General features: G+C 32.8%; 3 protein-coding genes and 1 pseudogene across 5 annotated transcripts; all 4 read right to left on the bottom strand.

Moving 5' to 3' along the window:
• Positions 1-447: 447 nt before the first annotated feature.
• On the bottom strand, positions 448-2501 carry LOC125832406 (uncharacterized; annotated as a pseudogene).
• Positions 2502-4389: 1888 nt separating this feature from the next.
• LOC125832381 (uncharacterized) lies at positions 4390-6783 on the bottom strand. The gene is made up of 8 exons (XM_049511522.1): positions 6672-6783; positions 6406-6592; positions 6118-6310; positions 5330-5400; positions 5171-5248; positions 4916-5003; positions 4728-4783; positions 4390-4605 (listed from the first exon to the last, which is right to left on the bottom strand). The coding sequence occupies exons 1-8, from the start codon at positions 6735-6737 to the stop codon at positions 4535-4537; spliced, it is 810 nt and encodes a 269-aa protein (XP_049367479.1). The 5' UTR covers positions 6738-6783; the 3' UTR covers positions 4390-4534.
• Positions 6784-8901: 2118 nt separating this feature from the next.
• Positions 8902-11275, bottom strand: LOC125832544 (nudix hydrolase 18, mitochondrial-like). 2 transcript variants are annotated; one of them, XM_049511719.1, is made up of 6 exons: positions 10898-11275; positions 10640-10760; positions 10306-10524; positions 9930-10194; positions 9131-9850; positions 8902-9086 (listed from the first exon to the last, which is right to left on the bottom strand). In XM_049511719.1, the coding sequence occupies exons 1-5, from the start codon at positions 10981-10983 to the stop codon at positions 9834-9836; spliced, it is 708 nt and encodes a 235-aa protein (XP_049367676.1). In that variant the 5' UTR covers positions 10984-11275; the 3' UTR covers positions 8902-9086; positions 9131-9833. The 2 variants fall into 2 exon arrangements, with proteins under 2 accessions (XP_049367676.1, XP_049367675.1); XM_049511718.1 differs by having other exon boundaries at positions 9131-10194.
• Positions 11276-19176: 7901 nt separating this feature from the next.
• LOC125832439 (uncharacterized) lies at positions 19177-21124 on the bottom strand. 2 transcript variants are annotated; one of them, XM_049511593.1, is made up of 5 exons: positions 21062-21124; positions 20279-20348; positions 20065-20208; positions 19787-19860; positions 19179-19712 (listed from the first exon to the last, which is right to left on the bottom strand). In XM_049511593.1, the coding sequence occupies exons 2-5, from the start codon at positions 20324-20326 to the stop codon at positions 19577-19579; spliced, it is 402 nt and encodes a 133-aa protein (XP_049367550.1). In that variant the 5' UTR covers positions 20327-20348; positions 21062-21124; the 3' UTR covers positions 19179-19576. The 2 variants fall into 2 exon arrangements, with proteins under 2 accessions (XP_049367549.1, XP_049367550.1); XM_049511592.1 differs by lacking the exon at positions 21062-21124 and having other exon boundaries at positions 19177-19712.
• Between the last annotated feature and the right edge of the window lie 2080 nt (positions 21125-23204).

Here is a 23204-nt window from a genome sequence, read left to right as displayed (position 1 = left end):
TAACTTTCCAAGTGACATGTTTAAAGCCACAAAATTAAAAAGCAATTTTGTACCTTTGAGATAAACTTTAATTTAGGACCACGAGATTCAAAAGTCTTCTTTATTTTCTTAAATTTCGTATCAATTCAAACTATGTCATTCTTTGTGAAACGGAGGGAGTATTATTTACACCAAATCAAGCAATTTAACCTTAATATCAAATTAAAGTTTTTTAAAAAAAAATGAAAGACATATGTGGAGTAATGATTTACGTAAAAGGATAACGAGACGTGAATATGGACTAGTCAGTTACACAATGCAAATCTGTATTAGCCGAATACCATATCGGGTACAAAATACTGGTGGAAAAACATCTTTAGACAATAAATTAGACATAAGGATCCATGCCATTACAACACATTCCATTTTTACATTCAAAAGCTAATTCTACTGCCCATGTAGCTCTTATCATCGCACAAAAAGTTTGGAATTAACCAAAAAGCTTATCATCTCCACCCTTAACTGCTCCCTGAAGCTGATCCATTAACATATGTGCCACGGATTTGTATCCCATCTTTCTAGCTGTTTTGTTCAAAGATCCAACAAGAAATTAGACAAATTCTCAGAGCAAACTATTAAAACAACAGATACGAACGAACGAACAAAACCTCAAGTGAAACTAGTGATGACATACAAACCTTTAAATGTGTTCACGGTTCGAGCTATATTTCGCTTCTTTAGGCACAATAACCTAGAAAAACATGAGTAAGATATTGATCCATGAGCAAGAAAAAGACAAATGAAATTTGCCAGTATCAATATCAAAAGAAGTTGACTTCACAATCATCTAGGCCTGTTTTATATAACCACTACGTACCGGTTACAGAACCAATACGGATTGATGCCTTTTTCTTCAGTGCAATGAGGGCATATCCATTCTTTGTTAGCTCTCACCTCCACCAGTTCTATCACATATTTGCACGGTATTAGTACTTATCGACATTCATAAATGAGAAAGCAAAGATCAATTTCACAGAATTCCCATTGTTAGGCCTTAAATTAAACAGAACAAAAGAGTAACGGTTAGTGAGTCATGGCAAATGCTTTATGCTTTGACTTTTAGTTTCTAAAATGCATATCTATTGCCTCACCTTCACCATATCGATTCTTAAGACATTCTCGGCAAAGAAAACCATTGCTAGAATGACAAATTGAACAATCCGTCATGCCTATATGGGAAATTTTAGACTCATCAGTATGCCAGCAAATTAGTTTACGGAAACGAAAAGTGCTTTGTATGACCAACCTAAACAAGGTTGACCCATGTCCAAATCACCACAACGTTTACAATCTTCTTCATCACAAAATTTCTTTTCCCTGCATTAGCATTCACAAATTATCATTTTCAACTGATAAGAGAGTGACAAAATACCAGTGGCACATAAGCACAAGCTTATAGGTGAATGGTGATAGATGTGCGAGTTAGGCCAAACTTGGGCAGGTCAAAATGTCAAAGTCACAATCCAACCCGCATAGAGTTTACTTGGTTCAGAACAGGTTGGGCTAAGATGCGTCAAATAACATTGTCATAACACAACCTAATCTCCTCTCCTTTTGTATTTTGATTATTGAAAAATGTGAAAACTAATATATTCTTCTTAAACTATTAGCTTAAGTCCATCCATTCCACTCTCCAAATTTGATTTTGTATGTATATGTTTGGGGATGTATTATATGACCCCTTTTGATCTAATAGTTTGATGGGTAATCAAGTTCATTCCATTAGGTCAACACAACCAACCCATTTAAACTTGGGCTAGTTTCTAAAAATGAAATGTAAACTCAACCTCAAAAGGATCATAGCAAACAGCAAGCCAAGGGGCCAGCCATCAGAATATCTAAAATTTACTTGCTCAGACCTCAGTCAGTCAATTCATCGAACAGTGAGCGATAAAAAACTGTAAGTTGCAACATCAATGGCAAAAAGTTTGGCAAGAGTGTAATACATGCAGGAGTGACAGCAAACTCCCACTCTCAATCGATTGGAACGCTGAACCAAAGCTTCCTGATTAAGGCGCTCCTTTATGCCATCATCTCCCTCTTCAAAAAGACACAATCTCCATGAAAAATCAATATACAAAGAAACACAAACATTTTCATACAGTAAATACACATAAAAACACAAACTTTTTGATGATGGTGCAGAGTCGCCTTTCAATCGATTGGAACGACGCAAAGGGGCGGAGGAGTAGTCCACTTTGTTGTGTTTTCTCTTCTCTGGTTTAGTTCGAAGCTCTCCCAAGATATTTTGAAGTCCAAGACTGGCAAACCTAGCCTGTACAATACCCCATGAAAATCAGCTACTATTTGCAATTTAACATTGAGAGAAAATGGAGAGAGAGAGAAGAAAAACCTGATTTTCCAAGATTCGAGCATTTCGCAGTTCTTCATAGTTAGGTTTTACTCTTAGCCTTCCCATTGATGGCCTTTTAGGTTTTCAATTGCGATTTTCCCTCCTCTTTACTCTGGACAAAGGCTGATTTTTTACTCCTTTTTTTTTAAAAAAATAATTGAAATGCCAAAACACGGACGTTGCAACTCTTTTTAAATAGTTGGCTTAGCATTATGGACTAGACTATATTGAACCAGAACAATAGACTGATTGATTGTGACAGGTCAGAGCCCTCTATTGTATGTTGGAGGAGATTGATGTCTCTAGCATGATCACTTGATGAAATCGGGAAGGAAGTGGGGTAAATGGCCGATACTACTGGAAGGATTCCTCTTTCCTGGATTATTCCTAACTGCATATTTACAATACAAGCGTGATGATCAGTTGGACCTTTGATTAATTAACATCTCTTTTTTTTATTGACCTCCGCTAGAAAGGACAGTTGAACTGCCATTGGCCCGGGTTCAACCTTTACTTTGAATTAGACTTAGACTTTAACGGGGCTTCTTCCTAAATATAAATTACCAATATATTTCAGACGGACGTTCGATTCTTCGGTTCAGTTTATCAAATTTTGATTTGGTTCTTTGGTTTCAGAAAAGTGTGCATTGTATTCCTAATCAAACTAATTTGGTTCGGTTCAATGTTTCTAAATTGATTTTTCGATGCGAATGAAAAATAAAATTTACAAAATCAAAAAATAAGATACTTAAAAATTGAAAAATTTGTTAAGGAATGATGTGTCTCTCCATGGAACACTTATTGTGCTAACTAAAAAACTATATTTGTCTTTGTCAAGAACAGTGTGCCTCCAATTACTTCTCAAGAAAAACAAGGACGAAGACGAGTTCCTTTACATTATGTACATTGATAAAGATATATATAATTATCATTTTTCTAATTTTTTAAATAAAAGTTCAGTTCTTCGATTCACCAAAGTTCTGAGAACCTTACACCGAACCAAAGAATCGAACTTTTGAAAAAATAACACCGACATCGAAGCAAAAAATCGAATTAGTTCGGTTCGATTCGATTTTTTAGTTTTCCGAAATTTATGCCCACCCCTACTTAACATGTCTTAATCGTCTCAAGCGACCTTCTCACATTTTATTCCCAATGTGTGCTACTTGCATCTTTTGACGAAAGTGGTCATTTCTAATCCTATCTAATTTGGTATGATCATATATCCATCTTTAACATTTGCATCTCCATAACATGATATCTTGGATTTTAGCAGTTCAACATTCACTACCATATAACATAGCGAGTCTTATAGTTGTTTATATAATTTAGGGAAAATGATCTGAAATATATTCGAACTTTGACCGAAATTGCAGTAACGATATCAAACTTTGAAAATGACATTTTACCCCCTACACTATTTAATAGTGTATTTTAAAGGTATATATATGTCCACGTGGTCATCATAAATATTGCATAAATATAAATATAACGTGTTCACGTGGGCACATATATACCTTTTAAATACACTATTAAATAGTGCAAGGGGTAAAAGGTCCTCCATAAAGTTTAGTATCGTAATAATAATTTCAGCCAAAATTAGAGTATTTTTCAGACCCTTTTCCCTATAACTTATCTTTCATTTTGATAGGTATCCTTCTTATCACATAACACTCCGGGCAGTACTTCTCCATGGCAAAATTAAGTATACATATGTAAAAAGGAACAAATTGTTTCTTATTCAAGGTAGTAAAACCCAACAATTGTGTTATTTAATTTTCATCAATCAAACCAATCTAAATTATTAGGATAGACAATATAAGTTCAAAGGAATGTTATCATTCAAATCCCCAATCACAAACTGGGCAACATGTTTCCATTTTTAACATGTATCTCATTCTTTTTAAAATTTATGTGTGGCTTTAAAACTGACATCGTTGTTGTGGATAACAACATACTCAATGTAATTCCACAAGTGTTTGCTTCGATATAACCTCAAATGAAAGGGTGTTATAACTTTCATAATGAGGATCCTTGCATTACACAACCAGTGATTGGTCTTCATAACATTCATTTTTACATTCTGAAGCTAATTCTACTGCACCAACAAGAAGTTATCAATGCACTAAAATTAGTTTATCATTAACCCTTCACTGCTCCCTGAAGCTGATCCATTAACAGATGTGCCACTGATTTGTATCCCATCTCTCTAGCTGTTTTGTCCAACAAGGAGAGAAAAAAAGGAAAACAAAAAGACAAGAAATTAGAACACTATATAACAACAGATATGATGAGCAAACAAAACCTCAAGTAAACTAGTGACAAACATACAAACCTTTGAATATGGCGATCCCAGTTGGAGCCATCTTTCGCTTCTTTAGGCACAATGAGCTAGAAAAACGTAAATAAGCATGAACAAGAAATCAATCCATGAACCGAGAAAAAAAAAACAAATGAAGTTATCAGTATCAAAAGAGCTTAACTAATCTAGCGGCTAGTCCTGTTTTATAAACCACTACATACCTATTACATATCCAATATGGATTGATGCCTTTTTCTTCAGTACAATGAGGATATATCCATTCTTTATTTGCTCTCACATCCTCCATTTCTAGTACAATTTGCACATATTTAGTACTAATCGACATTCATAAGTGAAAAGGCAGAAATCAATTTCATAAAGTGAAGAGTAGTGTGTACAACATGAGTGACTTCAAGATCAAAACCATGTGACTTCATATAAACTTCAGTATCTAAAATGCATAGTTATTGTCTCACCTTCACCATATCGAACCTTAAGACAACCTCGGCAAAGAACACCTTGGCTAGAATGACAAATTGAACAATCTGTCTTGCCTGTATATGAAATTTTATATTCATCAGTCTGTTTACAGACTAGTAAGTACCACAAAACAATAAACAATTTGTAAGACTAACCTAAGCAAGGTTGATCCATGTCTGTATCACCACATCGCTTACAATCTTCTTCACCACATAATTTCTTTTGCCTGCATTAACATTCACATATTATCATTTTTAATTGGTCCTCGCGTGACACCTTCTCATTTTTGTGATACGTAAGGACAAGCTAAGCTGGCATATATGTAAATTCAAGTGCAAAAGTCACGCATCCCAGCAAAAAGAAAACAAAGAAGCCGTCTTGACTCTTGAGGGAAGTCCCTCAATTCACTGCACAGTGAGTGACCAGAAACTGGGATTTACAAAAGGTTTTAATCTATTTACCTAACACGGTAAGGATTCTCTACACTATCAGTACATATATAGCAGATTACTTAATATATAATGATATTAAGTAAACTAAAAGTAAGTGTAGGCATGCGACTGCATAGAGTAAAGTGTCGAACTTGCAACCTTGGATAGATTCTAAACCCCCTTGACCACTTAGCTACGCATCCTAGTTGTGTTGAGGGGGTTTATTTCAGTCTATAAAACATTGAATTTGACCTTATATATACAGTGTAATTTTTTCGATCCAAGGGTTTCGGATGAACCCCTACCGTCCACCTAGATCCGCCCTTCTCATGGTTATAGCGGTGACTTTGTTATAGCAGGTTACTTAACAATTTTTACAAGGATATCGGCTCATAATTATAACAATGACCCGATAAAGGAAATATTTTTTACACCATCCGAACTTAAACACTTCAAAAAACAAAAGGCAAAAAACTAATAAGCAAAAGGGTATTCAAGAGCGTGTTCAAAACCTGCAAAAATGACAGCAAATACCCAAATAAGGGTCATATAACGTTCCCCTGTCCTTGCTTGTGCAACGCCGAGCCAAAGCTTCCGGAGTAAGACGAAGCATTGAGCCATATTTCACTCTCAACAGAGGTGCATTAGCTGGTCTCTTCTCAATATCATCTTCATCATCTCCTTCATCAAAAAGCCCCAATTTCCCTAAAAGCAACATTTCAAAAAGGCAACATTCTAATTTCAAAATCCACACTTATGGGGCCAAAACAAAAAAGGAGAAAAGAGACATAAATACAGACTTTTCGCTAGTGGCGCAGTGCCGCATGAATTCAATTCGGAAGAGTTGCTTTTCAATCGACTAGATCGGCGCAAAGGGGTTGAGAAGTAGTCAACTTTGTTGTATTTTCTCTTCTCAGATTGTGGTTTAGATCTGATAGATCGAAGTTCTGCCACAGTTTTTTGAAGTCCAAGACTGGCCAATCTCGCCTGTAATCCAAGAATGTCAGCTTATAACAAATTAACATTGACAGAAATTAGATACACTCAAATTGATAGAGAAGAGGACCTTGTTTTCCAAGATTTGAGCGTTTCGGAGTTCTTCATAGTCAGTTTTCACTCCAAGTCTTCCCATTCTGGCGTTTCAATGGTGATTTGCTTCTTCGTCTTCTTCTTTTGAAATTTTGAATTTGAAATTCCTAAGTCGACCGTTGATATTTGATATTAGAAGTATATATAACCCAATAAATGAATCCACATTTTTTTTTTGGAGAGGGGGCGGGGGGGGGGGGGGGGCGGGGGTGATAATTGATTAGAATATTTTTTTTAATTAAACTAAAAGAAACGTTAGGGGTATATTTAATCTTTCACGTAGCGTTCACGGGTATATTTAAATCTTCTCACACATAAAACTTTTTTTGTCTTTAATTTAACGATTAATTTGGTTTGAATTTTGATGATCAAATTTCTTTTTTCCTTCATTTTCTTGTTAGTTCTTCCATAGATGCTTGTGAAAAAAACTTTGCAAATATATAGAATAAATAACAATTTGGTCACTTGGGATTATTGGAAATAATAAAGAAATTTGAGAGGATCATTTTAATTTAACTCCACGAGACTAAGCTAGAGGTAAATTCTGTATACACACTACCTTTTCAGATTTCATTGTGTGAGTATTCACTGATCACTAGATATGTTATTATTGTTGATTCAAGCCCAAACTCAAGACCTTCGGTGAAAATGAATATACACTCTTGAGAATATTATATTTTACGTTTCTACTTCAAAAATAACAACATGCCTAAGTATAATTTTATAAATAGAATCTGAATTTACACTCCTACTTTACAAACAACAACATACCTAAGTATAATTTCATAAATAGAATCTGAATTTATGTTACTATTTTCTTAATAAGTAATAAGTAATATTAAGTATAGTACATTATAAAGAGTGAAATTATAAAAAAAAAAAACCTTTTTTGTAATAGAATATATGTCCACTTGATTCTAACGTGTCACGCACCCACAAGTGGATACTAATGTGAACACACAAAAACATGAGATAAGAAATCAAGATAAGTCTTAATACCAAATTTGTCTTTGATGAAACATAGACAACTTTGTTTTATAGTTAGGCTGGTGACACGCAACTTATTAAAAGATTTAATTTACTTTAATAAGTTATGAATCCCTTATTACATTAAATTAAAAACATTAACAGCAAATGGACCTTTGATTTTGCACTAATATGAGCATGTTTAATAATCAAAATGTACACATCAAGGGGTCGTTTGGTAACTAATACTTGTTATCAAACGGGCCTCTAGACGTTTTGAAGTTTCTACTTTTGTTATCATATTGATCTCTTGTAAAAAATATAATAAACTAACCATCAAAAAGACTATAAAATCAAATCTCTCGTATTCACGTGTGTGGATATGTCTTGGATCGAATTAGTAAGAAAAGTTGGTCACAATCACACCACAAAACAACAGATAAAACAGAACAAAACTTCACTAATTCTTATCTTCTTCTTTATAGTTGTCACTATAAAAGAAATTAATAATAAACAACAAAGGAAAATACAATAATGTCTTAGAACTTCGAAACTTAAATAAGTTAATATCTCAATAGGTCACTAAGTTTTGAAAATCGAATCGAGTTAATATCTCTAAAGGCCACTAAGTTTAGCTGTCATGAAGTGACCATTATTTCTCTTAGGGTCATTTGGTTGGGAACAAGTTATCCTGAGATATACATAGTGCGATAACTTGTCCCATCACTGTGATATAAATGGTGAGATAAATAATCCAATGACTACCTAATACCTCCAACCAAACACAAGTCCGAAATTATTATACCTTATACCTCACACCAAACGACGGATTATTTTATCACTACTTCATCAACCATATCTTGAGTTTTTAAAGAGATATTTGGTACATGATGGGTATGTCTTCCTCGTGAACTCCCAACAAACATGTCCATAACATCATTAAACAAAACCATATGATTCTCAAAGACACTCCACGACTCATGGATGCTTCCAACAAAATAATTCTAAACCATGTTTCTTTCTTTCATAGCAATTTCCTTGTAATGTAATGTTATGTTATACAGTCAACTGCAATTTGCTTCATTATTATTTTCTATCATGTCGGCAATGATATGTTGAACTGGTCTCTTTTCTAGAGCTTAAAATAAAACTATAGTATATGGTTGGTAAATGAGTCTGAAAAATCAAGTTCCTCACCTATCCATCCCAACAGTAGTAAATTTGTCCAGAACTCAGACAAGTCAAGATCATCATATCCATTAATTTATACTTCAATCATTGAATCAACAGGGTAATGTCAACAACTAGGGACAATTTTTTTGGGTTCAATTTTGGTGTTCTTTTACATAGAACTAAATGATCATATGTACATCTTGAAACAACAAAAAAGAATTAAAGAATGAAGTTAGAAACTTATGCGATTAACCTCTAAATATCTCTATCATGAAAGATCTCTCTATCAAGCATAACCTATATCTGGAGTTTGAGAATGGTGTATAATACATAGATAGACACTCAAACTTGGCCTCGACTGAACGCTCCAAGGAGGGTGCATATATAGACACTTCAACTCGTCTCCACCGTGTCAGTTGAACACTAAGCTTAAAGAAATAATCATCTGGACGCATCCAAAATTTATGTGTCATGTCAGCATCATGTGTCCACTCCCAAAGTTGGATTGTCTACTTGCCAATTGAGGCCGAATTTGTGTGCCTATGTATGTATTATGCCTTTGAGAAACTGGATTAGTTTCTCTTTGAATCATCTAAAGCAAGGTTAACTCAAACTTCTTATCTGGTTAAAGGGACAATATAGAGAATCCTATCAGGCAGGGATTTGAAAAGTTCTTTCTCTGGTGCAAAATACTGCTGCCTGTAAATGCATCCATAGATTATTGTCCTTTCTTTGCAGATTGTGGGTAACAATGCCAAGTCCTGCATTTTTAGAGTCATCAAAATTTCTGTCGACAGAGTTCCAAGGTTCTTTCTTTCTCCTTTACATAATGCTGGTTCTTGGCTCCCAACTCGTCAAGAATTCTACAGGATAGGCGTCCCTGGTTCCCCATTCTCGGTTATTAGAAGTCTTGAGGTTCTTCCATCATTTGTTTGCTAGCTGAAAGCAGCAATGCTTATTCTTCCCAATTTTTCATTGAACATCTTCTGGGCTTTGGTGCTCATGGTTGCTTCTTCACTGAACATTGAGTTGGCTACATTACTAATTTCATTGAAAAACGGCTTTCGCCTTGCTTCTTCATTGAACATGAGCTTACCTAGAGAAGGCTTAGCTACAAGGCTAATTCTCAGCTCCTCCTCACAGGTCAAGTCATTAGCTTCAATGCTGATTATTGGTTCTTCATAAAACATTGTGTTAGAATTAGATACAGTAGCAACTGTCTGTTCATTGCACAATTCATCGAAAGGGCATGTCTGAGGCTCATCGTCTTTATTTCTCTTTGTGAGCTTAGAGGCAAAGACATCTAAAGCTTCCTTCATCCAGGAATGCCAACATACTTCTCTTGCTTCACTAAATTTCAACTGCAAGATAAAATCAAATATAACATCAGGATACACTATCCAACTAACAAATTACACAAATCAAAGTGATTCGAGATCACAGCAGCTAAGATATGCAGATTCACAACTTACCCATAGACGTTTTCGGACAGTTTTCTCAGGCCAATCTTCTAGTTCTTCTGTGACAAGCAAAGGAAACATATGCCCCTGATGAAATGTCCCTTGGCTTTTGCTCTTAAAACTCCAAGTACCTAAATACTCCTGAACCTCAACATCACCAATTACACCAGATTCCTCAAAAGTCTCTCTTAAAGCAGCATCTTCTAATGCCTCATCAGTTTCCCAACCACCCTGTAATTTCATCACAAAACAAAAAATGTCAAATCCAAGAATGATTAAGAATAGTATCCAAACTCTAAATAGGGAGCCAAATACAACAAACAAACAAACTGGATTGAAATTATACCTTAGGGAACATCCACTTTGGACTCTTCTGTGAGCTGATCACTAAGAATTCCAAATCATCAATTTGGGTCCCTTGAACGGTAGATGATTGATTGGTTTTTCTATATCTGTACGGAATGCATCTGCACCATTGGTAAAAATTTACAGAAAAATCAGATCAACATACCCAGAAATTGATTTCAAAATTAAACACAACCCCACATAAAAAGATTTCAACTTTCTTGAAATTAAACCAAAAAAATCAAAAATTAATACGCACCCAACAACTTGACGACATCCATCATTGTATCTCTGCAAGTCTCTTCCTGTTCTTGAGATCATAGATAAGGTTTTCGTCATTGCCATATCGAAATAACTCCACAAACAAAAGACACCCTTTTCTCTGTTCTTTCTAAAGAAGAAAACCCTCCAAAGCAAGAAGGAGATATATATAAATACAGAACTGCAAATTAGGGTAGTTATGGAGAGGGGGAAAAAGGGAACAAAATCCAGTTGGAATTAATCTGTATTTAGTCTACAAAGCAGGAAAGATCAGATTTTTGTGAGATTAGATGATGAAAAGAAGCTAAAAAAACAGATTTTAGTATATTTTGTTTTGTAATTTGTTGTGTGTATTAATAATATGAGAAGCTATGCTAAAACTGTGTGTGTCCACTCCTTTAAATAGAAAATGAAGATAGTGATTTATAGAATTTTCGTGAGAGGGGGGCCAATTGGGGAAAAGTGGGCAAATTGGGCGTGGGTCAATCATTATTTTATGTTCTTTGTAATTTTCTGAGAAGGCCGTGTTTATTTTATATTACGGGGTAGTTTGGTGGGTGGGATGTGATAAATAATTTAATTTATTATTTATATTAAAATAATTGAGTAAAATATAATAACAATAACATATTTATTGAAATTTCATCAATATATGCATATAGAAGTATAAATGTTGTTCCCACAAGACCTTCCGTTCAAATGGAATAAGTTCGAGTAGAAGAAAAAGAAAACAGTGAAAAAACATAACAATTAATATGAAAAGTAGTGCATAACCTACTAGAAAGGAACAATAACAACATCAAAAATCAAAATGATGCGATGTGAAACACAAAAACATGAATAGTACTACGAGATACACCAACAAACTTAAACCTTCAAAAAAACGAGATAACACTGTGCATCCTATTAATCTTCAACGATCCATATCTTCCCATCTAAAATCATATCCTTAAAATGAAATAATGCTGAAATTAAATAATACTATCTATTACCAAACATATGATAAAATAACATCATAAAATACGTAGAGATTATAATTTTTATCTCACCGATCAAACAATCACCTTAAAGTAATAAACATTATTATTAGGGTTGTTGTTGGGTGAAGACTATAAATAGGTCCCCCACCTAACATAAATGTGTATAAAATATAAGTATATTGTTGTGTAACGCGTTACGAGTCACTATCGTAAGGGTTCTGTAATCCGAGGGTCTAATCACTCGGTATTTGTGACCAGCAATAGTTATTCCCTAATTGGTCACTTCAACTTCCGCCCCAAACTCGGCCTATACACGCTATGACTTTGGTTATCACTCGAACCACGATGCTTCCTTCCAATAATCTCTTTTATTAGGGTTAGACGTAGCTCATAAGCAACAGGTTCACGTGAATTTATTATAAACGTTTTATGGGACATCTTATTTGATTCCATCGAAGAAGAAAGAAATTTAGGATATGAAATCGATAGAAGCAACATAGGGCCGACTCAACAACATTGGGGACCTAAAGCGAAACTTAAGTGAGGGGCCTTAATATTTTTTTTATCATATATACTTTTATTTGATATCTACTTTTGTAGCTATTTTAGATGTGAAGTCATTTGGTACTGTATTATTATCAATTTGTTTTAATAATTTATTTTCAAATGATGATATAGCTAATTCATTCAATCTCTCTTTAGACATTATTGATCTTAAAGAAGATTTAATCAATTTTAATTTCGCAAAAAACTTCTTTCGGCTGAGGCAATAGTTACAGGAATTGTTAACATTATTCTATAAACAATATGTGTATTTGAAAAAGAATCAAGTCTTTTTATTTGATTGAGTATTTTAATTAGATCATTATCTTCTACTTGTATTATTTTCCTTAACACTTTTAATTCAAAAAATGAATCTAAACCATCAATAGCAGAATAATTATTACATGATAAAGAAAGTTCAAGGTTAAGACAATATTTTTTTTTAATTCTCATCATCTAGTGATCTCAATATTTTACCACTAAATAACAAATCAAAAATATTTCCATATGCTTCAATTGGTTCAAATCAATTTTGAAGTGCAAAAATAATTTGATCTACTCTACATATATAAAACAATCAATTCTAAAACGTTCTTCAAGGGACTTTGTGATTTCGCTATCCACATTTTCATCAAATTGTTTCTTACGAAATTCAGGTTTATTTTCATCTCATATGTAATTTTCTTAGAAGAAATCATAACACTCATAGTACATATAATTATTATTTTTTAAATAACATATATAAGTAATTGTTTTTAAAAATGGGGACCCCATAGCGATGACTTTAGTGGCCTAGGGGTTAAGACCCTGAAGCAACATACAATAGCATATCAAGTGTAATCACACAAAGTGGGCTTGGGAGAAGATAATATATGTTTGCAGACCTTACCACTATCTTGGAGGTAAAGAGTTTATTTTCAATGGAAGGAATAAGACGTTTCCATTTAATTTACATACATTTTTATAAATATGTATTAGGTAACTTTAGTAAAAATATTTAAAATTTGGTAGTATCAAGTTCACAAGTAAAAAAATAATTATCTGCAACTCGATATTATATGTAATAGTTCAATTCATTAGTGATATTGTCCTTCTTTAAGCTTTTAAGTTTGGAGAATTTTAAAATATGTTACTAGAATCTAAAAATTCCTTATACACTCAATATCGGTTCTCGTATTTTATAAAATTTGCCTTTAAGGGTGTTTCCCATGATAAAAAAAATATCACTTTTGATATCAAGTATTTGAATGTATTATTTTGATCATTAAATCATAATTGGATTTAGTGTTTGTCGATGTTCCCTCTCCACTCATGTTGTTTTATTACAATTTAAAGCAGTTGAGACACTTTCCAAAATTGGCATGTGAAAACTTACTATATATATAGTGTGAATGTAAATGAGTGAACAGTGAATTTAGGAAGGAGGTGCGTTGCATCTCAACATGTAAGATTACAAAACACTAGAAAATGAATAAAATAAAGAAATAGACCAAGTCTTTTAATTATGAAAATTTGATATTGTAATAAGAATTGTTATACGATTAATTACTTCCAAATATATAGGATATTTTCTCTTGGTTGGTTGCCTAATTTCCGAAATTTGTGATCAATACTTTTATTATAACCATACTTATACATGTATTCTTATTCAATCCGGACCTCCGATCTGATCCTTTCGTCATAAAATACTATTTAGGATAATTTTTAGAAATGTTTCTTAGGTGTTTCCGCTCCATAATACTATCATCTCATATATATATATATATATATATATATATTGAATGACTATTCTCATCTCTCGAATTAGGCATATGAAATAAAATCGCCTTTACCCTGGAATTCAAACCGGGTCTCAAATGGTCTTTATTTCAACCGACACACCCTTTTTACCGATTTCTTTTTTGTCGTTATATATTTTTTGCTTTTACACGCTTGAGTCCAAAATATAATCTACCATGTAACAAACATTTGGGCCTATTGACATTTTAGAAAAAAGGAAACTTACATAAATATTTTATATTAAGAAAATATTTACAATTTATAACAATAATATTTTATTTTCACTTGATCACTTTTAATATATTTGTAATACAATTTTAATACATATTAGAGAGAACAATTTATAAAATACATATAATACAAGTTTTATTGATGAATAATGCATTAATCACACATTTTAATACACTTATAATACAATGTGACAATTTCTTACCAAACAAACATAATATATTTTAAAACAGATATAATACATATATATTGCATACATAATTTACTTTTAATACATATTACAGATTTATCATAATATTACTATATAGTATTGCTAAAATCAGTAATTATTTATTAAAAAAGTACCTATTTAAGTAATTTTAGAAAATAGTAGAAACTCCCAAGTGTGCAATTTGAAACAGTAGCTTCGACTCTATACAGTACATAAGTCACAAATTTACCTTGTTAATAAGTTTGTGTACGTAGACTGTGATGAAAGTCGAAGAGAAAGAAAAAAAAAATACACGTTTTGGCACACACAGAGACAAAGGATTTATTTTATTGCATGCAAAGCGTGAGGAAGACCATGTCTAAAACACGCAATAACGTATAGCAAGTTGGATACAAAAGACACATTTGACTGCGTAACTAAAAGCGAAATCAAAATTTAAATTTTGTGAATTCTAAAATTGTCATTTAACGTATTTAATACGGTAGCTTGGCCCCTATCATAACAAACAAGAACATGCTGATGCTGAATTGAAAAGACAGGACCACGTGTATAACAAATGTTAAAAGGTGTTTTATTGTGGACCTACTATTTAAGTCGCAAACAACTTGTCATGTATAACCAATCCTTAGCAAAAGTATTGCGTATAATTAAACAATCATTATGGATGGTGAAGAAGAAACACCTAGTAGGATATCACCAGTGAAATTTATTTTCTCGAATTCTAATGAGAAAACTATTTTAAGAGACTTAACTGGTAAAATTACTGTCATGTGATGAGTTCAAATCTTGGAAATCACTTTTGATGAAAATGCAAGGTAAGAATGAGTATAATAAGCTCTTATGGTTGGGTCTTTCCTATACCCTGCATATAACGAGAGTTTTAGTATACCGACAATCTTTTTTTTATTTTTAAAAAGACAATTTATTTATTTTATCAATCAGACATGGAAACACACCCAAAGACTTTCGAGATAAAGTTTTTTGAGATATTTGATGAGATTGGCAGTTGTGCACATGATGTGTCATTTTTTCTCCCATTTGTGTGGTATCAATCCACTATGAATCAATTCTCACCTTTGGATTCGTTAAATCAATAATAAATGCTATCACATGGAATTATTGGTGATGCTAACCACTACTTTTACTTTCCCAACGAATTTTTCTTTTGAAAAAAGTGCTCTTCGAATATGTTTTAGACTTTTTCAGTTGTGTATGTCACACTTTCTGAAAAATGTTGATAACACTAGTGCACTCAATCAATTAAATGTTGACCTTGCAATTTTCTCCATCCCACATTTTATTTTAGAGGACCTAAGTCAACAAATAGCCCATTGTTTAGAATCATCTGCCCCAATTATGATTTTTTTTGTTTTGTTTTTCTAGAACAAAAAGACTAGTAAGAGCCCAAAGTATAATTACAAATTTATAGTTCAACCTATTTTTTGTCTTTTGGTGAATTAGCCTAGAAAAACTGCGCCGTCTAACGGTTTTGGGCCTCTGTTTTGGTGCACATGCTTTAAAGAATTGGGCTTCTATTTTGGTCTACTCCTAGAAGGTATTCCTGAAGGTTGAATAGTTACACTTGTTTGATTAAACAAAATTAAAAAATGAGAGAAAAAAAAAATCAACTATTTTCTGCATTCACACGCTATTGTTAGAAACTTAAGTTTCATTTAGCTTATGCGGGATGGGATAGACAAAAATATTTTATGAAATTAGTTATTTTACTTCCATATTGGACACCTAATCCCACTATATTAGTATACACAGTGGAGTAAAATAATACCAAAACTAGTTAACATTCCTAACAAAATGTGACATAAAATAATTCAACATTTTATCTCGATATTATTAATTTATTATTTATCCACCAACCACAAGCAGATTGAAAAGGACTTGCCCACAGGCTATACAGCAAACCCAACTGCATAAACTTCTCTAATCTATCTAGAGCCACGTCACCAACCAAAATACACGTATACCTTATCATAATTCATAACTATAATCATGTAAAATGTAGATTAAAAAGTTCTTTTCCACGTTCACACCTGAAGTAAACCGTACATGCATTTAATTTACAGATGAGAAAGGCAAAGAAATCAGAGCATCATCCAATCGAAGAGACTAGGATGCCTTTCATCAGAAAAAAGAGAAATTACTCCGGGTAATTATGTAATGTTGAAATTAGTAATGTTAACAATAATTATGCTAACATTATTTTGTATGTATAATTTGATTTAATATATTAAAAATAACATATGTATTGCAAATGCATACATTGTTTTCCTAATACATCCTACCTAACACCCCTTACTGTTTTGATTATTTTTTTAAAACGATCTTTTCACATCTCTCTTATGCTATTTTTATATTTTTTTTATGATATAAAATTAAAACACAAATTTGTAAACCTATTACGAAGTTAGCTTTTAACTTTCATATTATTCCTATAACACTTGGCATAAATTCAGGATTTAATTTATACAACAGACGTACCATAAATCTTAAAATAACAAGTTACCACAAAAAATAATCACATGTAATTGTGAATAATAACAGTGCGTTAATAAATACTACTCCCTCCATTCCATATTAATTTAATTTTTGAGGTATTTCATACCCTTTAAGAAAAGTAGAGTAAGATATAAATTGAACATAGTTTTCCATTTTTACCCTTATTAATTATTGTCAAATTTATGATTAAAATAACTAAATATTAATTAATCACTAATTCCAATACTAACTAATGAAGGGTAAAATTGGAAGAACACTCTAAAAGTAATCTTGCAAACTGAACAATTAAGTTAATTTGAAAAATGAAAAATGCCTCAAAAATTAAATTAATATGGAATGAAGGGAGTAATAACATGGGGGAAAAGATTAGCAACTCTACAGATTATGACTTTTTTAAGTTTATATAAATTAGATCAATTATCGCATCATTATTCATGTACCGTGAACATTAAACCTATGTAATTAACTTTAGTGCATGTATCTTTTGACTTTGATTTGCACCCAAAAAACGTATCCTTTGACTTTAATTTGCACTAAAATAAATAATGTATCTTTTGACTTATAGATAGAGGTTAATGTTCTTTTGTTTGAAAGGAGAAGAGTTATAAAAAGTCGTCCTCTGCAGTTCATGAGGGGGAATTGTATGAGATTTAATCATACCTTCCTTGTGATATAAATGATTTAATATTTCACGTGTATCATTCCTAACACGTAGGGTTGAAATTACTTATTTTTTTCCGGATGCATATGGGTTATGGTCTTAAACAGTGGTCTAAGTTCTCAAGTCTCAAAAACTCTCTATCTATCCAATCTTCCACCATTTTTTTTTTCCACTTCCCTCCCTTTTTATGATTCATGAATCACGACCAAACTTACAACCACAAAAGGTAAATAAGAGAAGAAAAGAAAACTCTTGGGGGTTGTGTTTGGGTGCCAAACTCACCAAATCTATATTAATAGGAAACCATTTCAGTGATTTTGTTAAGAGAAAAACTGAAGACTGCCTATTTTGGTGAGTTCATATGGAGAAGAAGAACAGCAACATGTCAAAGAAAGAAGAAGGATTTGTTGAACAAAATCAAGAAGGTGATAATCATCATCAGCATGTTATGCATAGCCAAGTGAAGAAGATTAAGGAGGAAGAGTCTGAGAGAAATGTAATTGACTGGCCGGTTTTAGCAAGGGAGGTCATCATGACCAGGCAACACTCTAGATCACGCCTTGGATTAATCTCTGGCCAACCTATCTCTGTCGGCAAATCTTAGAAGTATTGAGTCAAAATTGGTTGTTTTGAATTATTAGAAGCCTATATAGATCACTTAGGTTCTATATCTCTCTTGCTCTACCATTTAAGAGGGCTTTAGGTTTTGTTTCTATGCATGTAATTATGACTTCAGTACAGAATATTAAATGGTTATGAAACCTTCTTTTTTTTTTTAAATTAGGAAATGGTTATGAAACCTTTAGAAGAGTTTATCTCAGTTTTCCTCTTCTATCTAGATTGCTTCCTTGTTTAGTCTTTTTTCTTCTCGTGTTTGTGTAATTTTGAACTGGATGGTTAATAGAGAAGTCTTATCCTATCAATGTTTGACAACTTTTTGCGAACATCAAAAGCTAATGATGAATATGGAGCTGACAATTTTATATTCTCGCTGCAAGCACAGAATAAACTCTATTTCTATTTACTGCTTACGGTTTTTGTGTGTTTCTACCTATTTTAGGCCTCCATGGCGAAAAATTCATTTGTTTCATCATGTTTTTAAGATGACATTATGGATCTTGAATCTCAAACAGACAAAGGTACTTTGTAGTTTATACTGCAGCTCTTAAATTGGAAAGTCCACTCTACTTTCTACCTGAGAGCATACCGAAAATAACTTATATGTATGTACTTTCCCATAAAAGTTCTAACGGAATTATGCTTGATTTTCACATATCCCTGGGAGAGCTTGGTACCTTGGATCATAGTTCAAATAAGGCGATTAAAGTAATAGATGGAATGAAAATTATGAAGACTACCAACTAGCTATGAACAACTAATGAATCAGGCTCACAACATACATAGCAAAAGGAACAATAGATTGGAGAGCAAAATAACAAAATGAAGAGCGTTAAGAAATTCAGTAGATTTGTGCACCAAAATTAACCATACCAAATTTGCGATATCTATTATATACTTATCAGTCAGAAAACTAGTACTATCTAGGGAAATACTAAGCAGCTTTACACCAGCTAGCAATAAAATGTGCAGCAATTCTACAAAAGCTATGGATCATATAAGGCTTTGTCCTTGTTCTTTTAGTGGGAACAGAAGTACCAAGCTAGGTGACAAAAGCACTAGAAATGCAGAACAGTCAATTACTCAGGATAACGTGAACAGCTTACCTATTGAATTGAGAAGATTTAGAATGGTGCAAATAGCTCAGGATTCACCCCGGACATTCTGAAGTAGATATTTAGCATTCAACAAGAGACCATCAGCCTCCTCATTTGAAGTATCAAGCAAGCGCAGTTCCTTAATCTCTTCTTGCCATTTTTCCATCTGTTCCTTGTGGATTCTGCAAACAAAAATACTTCAGCATTTGTAGCCGACCTTGTCCTAATTAGTTAATTTTTCCACTTACACACTTACACAATTATTCGTTCTTCAAACTCATTACTCAATTCCTTCAGCATGGACTTCCCTGATTCCAGCAGTTCAGAGACCTTCTCGAGATGACAACAAGAATTGTGTCAACCAATACACATGCATATATTAAAGAGTGTGAGCGAAACTTAAATTACAATCACTGGTATTAAAACATCAAGTCCATCATTCACTTGATTAAACTTAACTGTCTCTTCTCCCTTTCTTATGTCAGCATCATAGTTATTTGTCGAGGTATAAAAAATTAAGAATCTAAATTATACCAGGTTAGTGAAACGGTTGATCTTTTCAAGAATATTAGCAATCTCCAGCTCCACCTGTTCTGATGCCAATGTGGCAACTGCAGTTTCTTCTTCTACTGTCTTAGCAACTTCACTATCAGTCTGTGTGGTTCCATTATCCTCCACCTAACAACAATAAACTTCAATCAGGAAAAATATGAAGTTAAAATGCTTTAAAAGAAGATAGGGGACATACAGAAGGTTTGAGGCGCTTATTTGTGACATCAGCAACTGCTAGTTCCATTGTGGATCTGTACTAGCAAAAACTGGACAACATTACACTCGTAAGAGACTGCCAAAACAATAAACAAATACGAAAGCAAAGACGACACCATATTAGGGAGAATTCCTCATAATCTTAGTAACTGAAATCCACATGTAATATCCTATCAAATGTCAGATACAAAACGTGTCTCAAAAACAAACAAAACTTACTAAAATAGAAACACTAACACTTCCTAATCAGAACAAGCATGGATCAACGCTGAAAGTACTAGTCGGAACAAGCAACAAATGATGGTGATATGGAAACAATGAGCAAATAATCACAAACTTTAGTTAAAGTTTGCAGTATTGACCACCTAAACAGCAGAATACTCGTGAAGCTAAATTTGAATCACACAAATTAAAAATGAACAGTAAATTCCTTGGTTGAGTAACTGATATAGATCAAGCTTCTAGATAATATAATCCATACATCGTGCTTCTCGTCATCATTAATACAGTAGCTATGCTGTAGATGTGTGTGAAATACCAATTTCTATTCTTCTTCTTCAATAGACAAAACAAATGCGGTCTACAATGCAATCAGCAAATCGATAATCGTAGAACTTATGCGGTGCAAAGTAGTTGTGGATTATTATTCAAATTTTCTGATACTGAATTACTTCTCGTGCTTAAACAATTCGAACGAGTTTGTTCCCCAGTGGAAAAGTCGAATCGGTAATCGAGATGACGGCATAGATAGAGAGAGACTTACAGCTCGATTCTGCCGGAGAAATTGATCACCGCTAGTTCTCCGCCGAAGACAAATGGAGAAGAGTAAGTTGGAGCGGAGGGAGAGAGGGAAAGCTCGCGCGGAATTTGATATTGGGGAGGAAATGAATCAATCGGAATATTGATAGTCAAGCAAACGGGCTAAAAGAGATATTTTGGGCTTGCAGGTTTAAAATCACAGGGCCCAATGCTTGAATCTCGATAGAGCTAAAATGGGGAGAAATAGGCAACATAGCCACTTTTTACACCGTTATTTAGGAAGGAAAACTTTCGCAAATAGCCATTATAATAAACTTAATTATGTTCTATAGTTATAGTTTGCATATTTACTGCTTGTAGTTACAGTTTAAGCTACCTCATTTGTATAATTCGCGGTACATTTGTATAGTCAAGTAATTTTTATATAAACTCGAAATAACAAATTTATACAATTACAAACATCAGAAGTGTAAACAATTATCCTAATTATATTATACAAATTCCGAATTATACAAACATGTAAATTATACAAAACTAAAAAAGTTGAGTCGCATAATTATAGCTAAAAGTAGGTCGGAAATTGTAATTAAGGCAAACTATAGTTATGTTAACTAATTAACTAGTATATGCATATGCTTATACGCATAATTTTCCCATTTAAGAATTAGGTAATTTGCACAAATAGAATTTTGGTGACGTTTAAATTTTAACCTCGTTAAATTTTTTGCAACAATGGTTGTTTCCTTTGAATTTAAAGCAAAAATTATGAAGTATTGTCAAGATTTTTTAATTTTATATTATTGAAAAATACTTGCCTTAATAGTAAATTATGGTGATAGTTATGATTTCTGACTCAATCCTAGTGATCACCACACATATGTTGTGTAGAAATTTATCAATATATTTTTGCTTTAAAATTGATCCAAATACAACTTCACATTTGATATGGAACTTATTTTCAATAGGTAAAAAGAACGAGGATAAGGAGAGGATGTTGAAGAAGAAAAAGAGGAGGAGGAGGCAGATATATAATAATAATAATAATAATAATAATAATAATAAGAAGAAGAAGAAGAAGTAGTTAAAGAGTCGTACAAAATTTCAATTTAGTCGTGATCAAAATCATTAAAGAGACATTCGATTTAAAATTTCCACTTGGCGATTGTGGGTATTGTAGGCATATAAAAGTTAAGGTGTTTAAGAATGTTATTTGTAGAATGTACATGGCTAGAGCGATCAGGATAGACAAGATTCCACTAAAATTGTGGAATAGTGCAATTATTGAGTGATGAGTTGTTTAATGTCATTTTCAAGACGACAACGTTGCCCGAAAAATAAAGATGGAGTACAATAATTTTGTCGTACAAGAACAAGGGTGACATTTAAAATTGTAACAACTATAGAGTCGGGTATCAAAATGTTAAGCCACACCATGAAGGTTTGAGTGAGGATGGTAGAGATGAGGGTGAAGAGGCCGTATTTATTTCCGATAATCAATTTGGATTCATGTTGGAACACTCAACTACAAAAAAAAAGAACTTACACATGGTGTTCATCGATCTAAAAACGACTTACGAGTTACGACAATGTCCAAAAGAGTTTATGGAGATGTTTGGAGGCTAGAGGTGTACACATGACACATAGATCAAGAATATGTATGATAGAGTCATGACTCGGATAAGAACAATGAGATTCAAAACACTTTCCAGTTTTGATGGGGCTGGATCAAGGATCATCCTTAGCCCTTTTTTTTGCTTCGATGTTGAATGAATTGACACGATAATAAATTCAAGGTGAGTTGACATGTATATGACTTTGTTATATTATTCTATCAAATTAATTTTGATATAAAATAATATAATAATCGGTGTATATATATATACTAGATAATAGTGCCCGTGCTATGCACGGACCAATAATATAAATGGTATGTTTTGGGGCTAATAACAGAGTTTTTGAAGCGATTGTTTGCGTGGATAAAGGAATAAGTTTTTTTATCACAAACTTGTACTTTCTTTGACACTATTTAAGGCATAATAAGACTACCTACATACAATATTTTTGAAATATTTTATGTTGTCAATTATCATGATTTATAGTATTTTTATGATAGATTCACTTCAAGAATCAGTGGAATTTTTTGTATT

This window comes from Solanum verrucosum, unplaced genomic scaffold (genome assembly GCF_900185275.1).
Source record: "Solanum verrucosum unplaced genomic scaffold, falcon-dt-bn FXZP01000009.1, whole genome shotgun sequence".
Classification (NCBI taxonomy): domain Eukaryota; kingdom Viridiplantae; phylum Streptophyta; class Magnoliopsida; order Solanales; family Solanaceae; genus Solanum; species Solanum verrucosum.
This window is presented reverse-complemented; position numbering and strand designations above follow the sequence as displayed.

Excerpts from the sequence above, each read along its gene's own strand:
- LOC125832381 (XM_049511522.1), bottom strand. The coding sequence starts at position 6,737 with ATGGGAAGACTTGGAGTGAAAACTGACTATGAAGAACTCCGAAACGCT. Across the intron at positions 6,593-6,671 it reads CTCAAATCTTGGAAAACAAG|GCGAGATTGGCCAGTCTTGG; the intron begins GTCCTCTTCTCT and ends CTTGGATTACAG. Across the intron at positions 4,606-4,727 it reads TGGGATCGCCATATTCAAAG|CTAGAGAGATGGGATACAAA; the intron begins GTTTGTATGTTT and ends TGGACAAAACAG.
- LOC125832544 (XM_049511718.1), bottom strand. The coding sequence starts at position 10,983 with ATGGCAATGACGAAAACCTTATCTATGATCTCAAGAACAGGAAGAGAC. Across the intron at positions 10,525-10,639 it reads CAAAGTGGATGTTCCCTAAG|GGTGGTTGGGAAACTGATGA; the intron begins GTATAATTTCAA and ends ATGAAATTACAG. Across the intron at positions 10,195-10,305 it reads CTGTCCGAAAACGTCTATGG|TTGAAATTTAGTGAAGCAAG; the intron begins GTAAGTTGTGAA and ends TTTATCTTGCAG.
- LOC125832439 (XM_049511593.1), bottom strand. The coding sequence starts at position 20,326 with ATGGAACTAGCAGTTGCTGATGTCACAAATAAGCGCCTCAAACCTTCT. Across the intron at positions 19,861-20,064 it reads TCAACCGTTTCACTAACCTG|GTCTCTGAACTGCTGGAATC; the intron begins GTATAATTTAGA and ends CATCTCGAGAAG. Across the intron at positions 19,713-19,786 it reads TTTGAAGAACGAATAATTGT|AATCCACAAGGAACAGATGG; the intron begins GTAAGTGTGTAA and ends TTTTGTTTGCAG.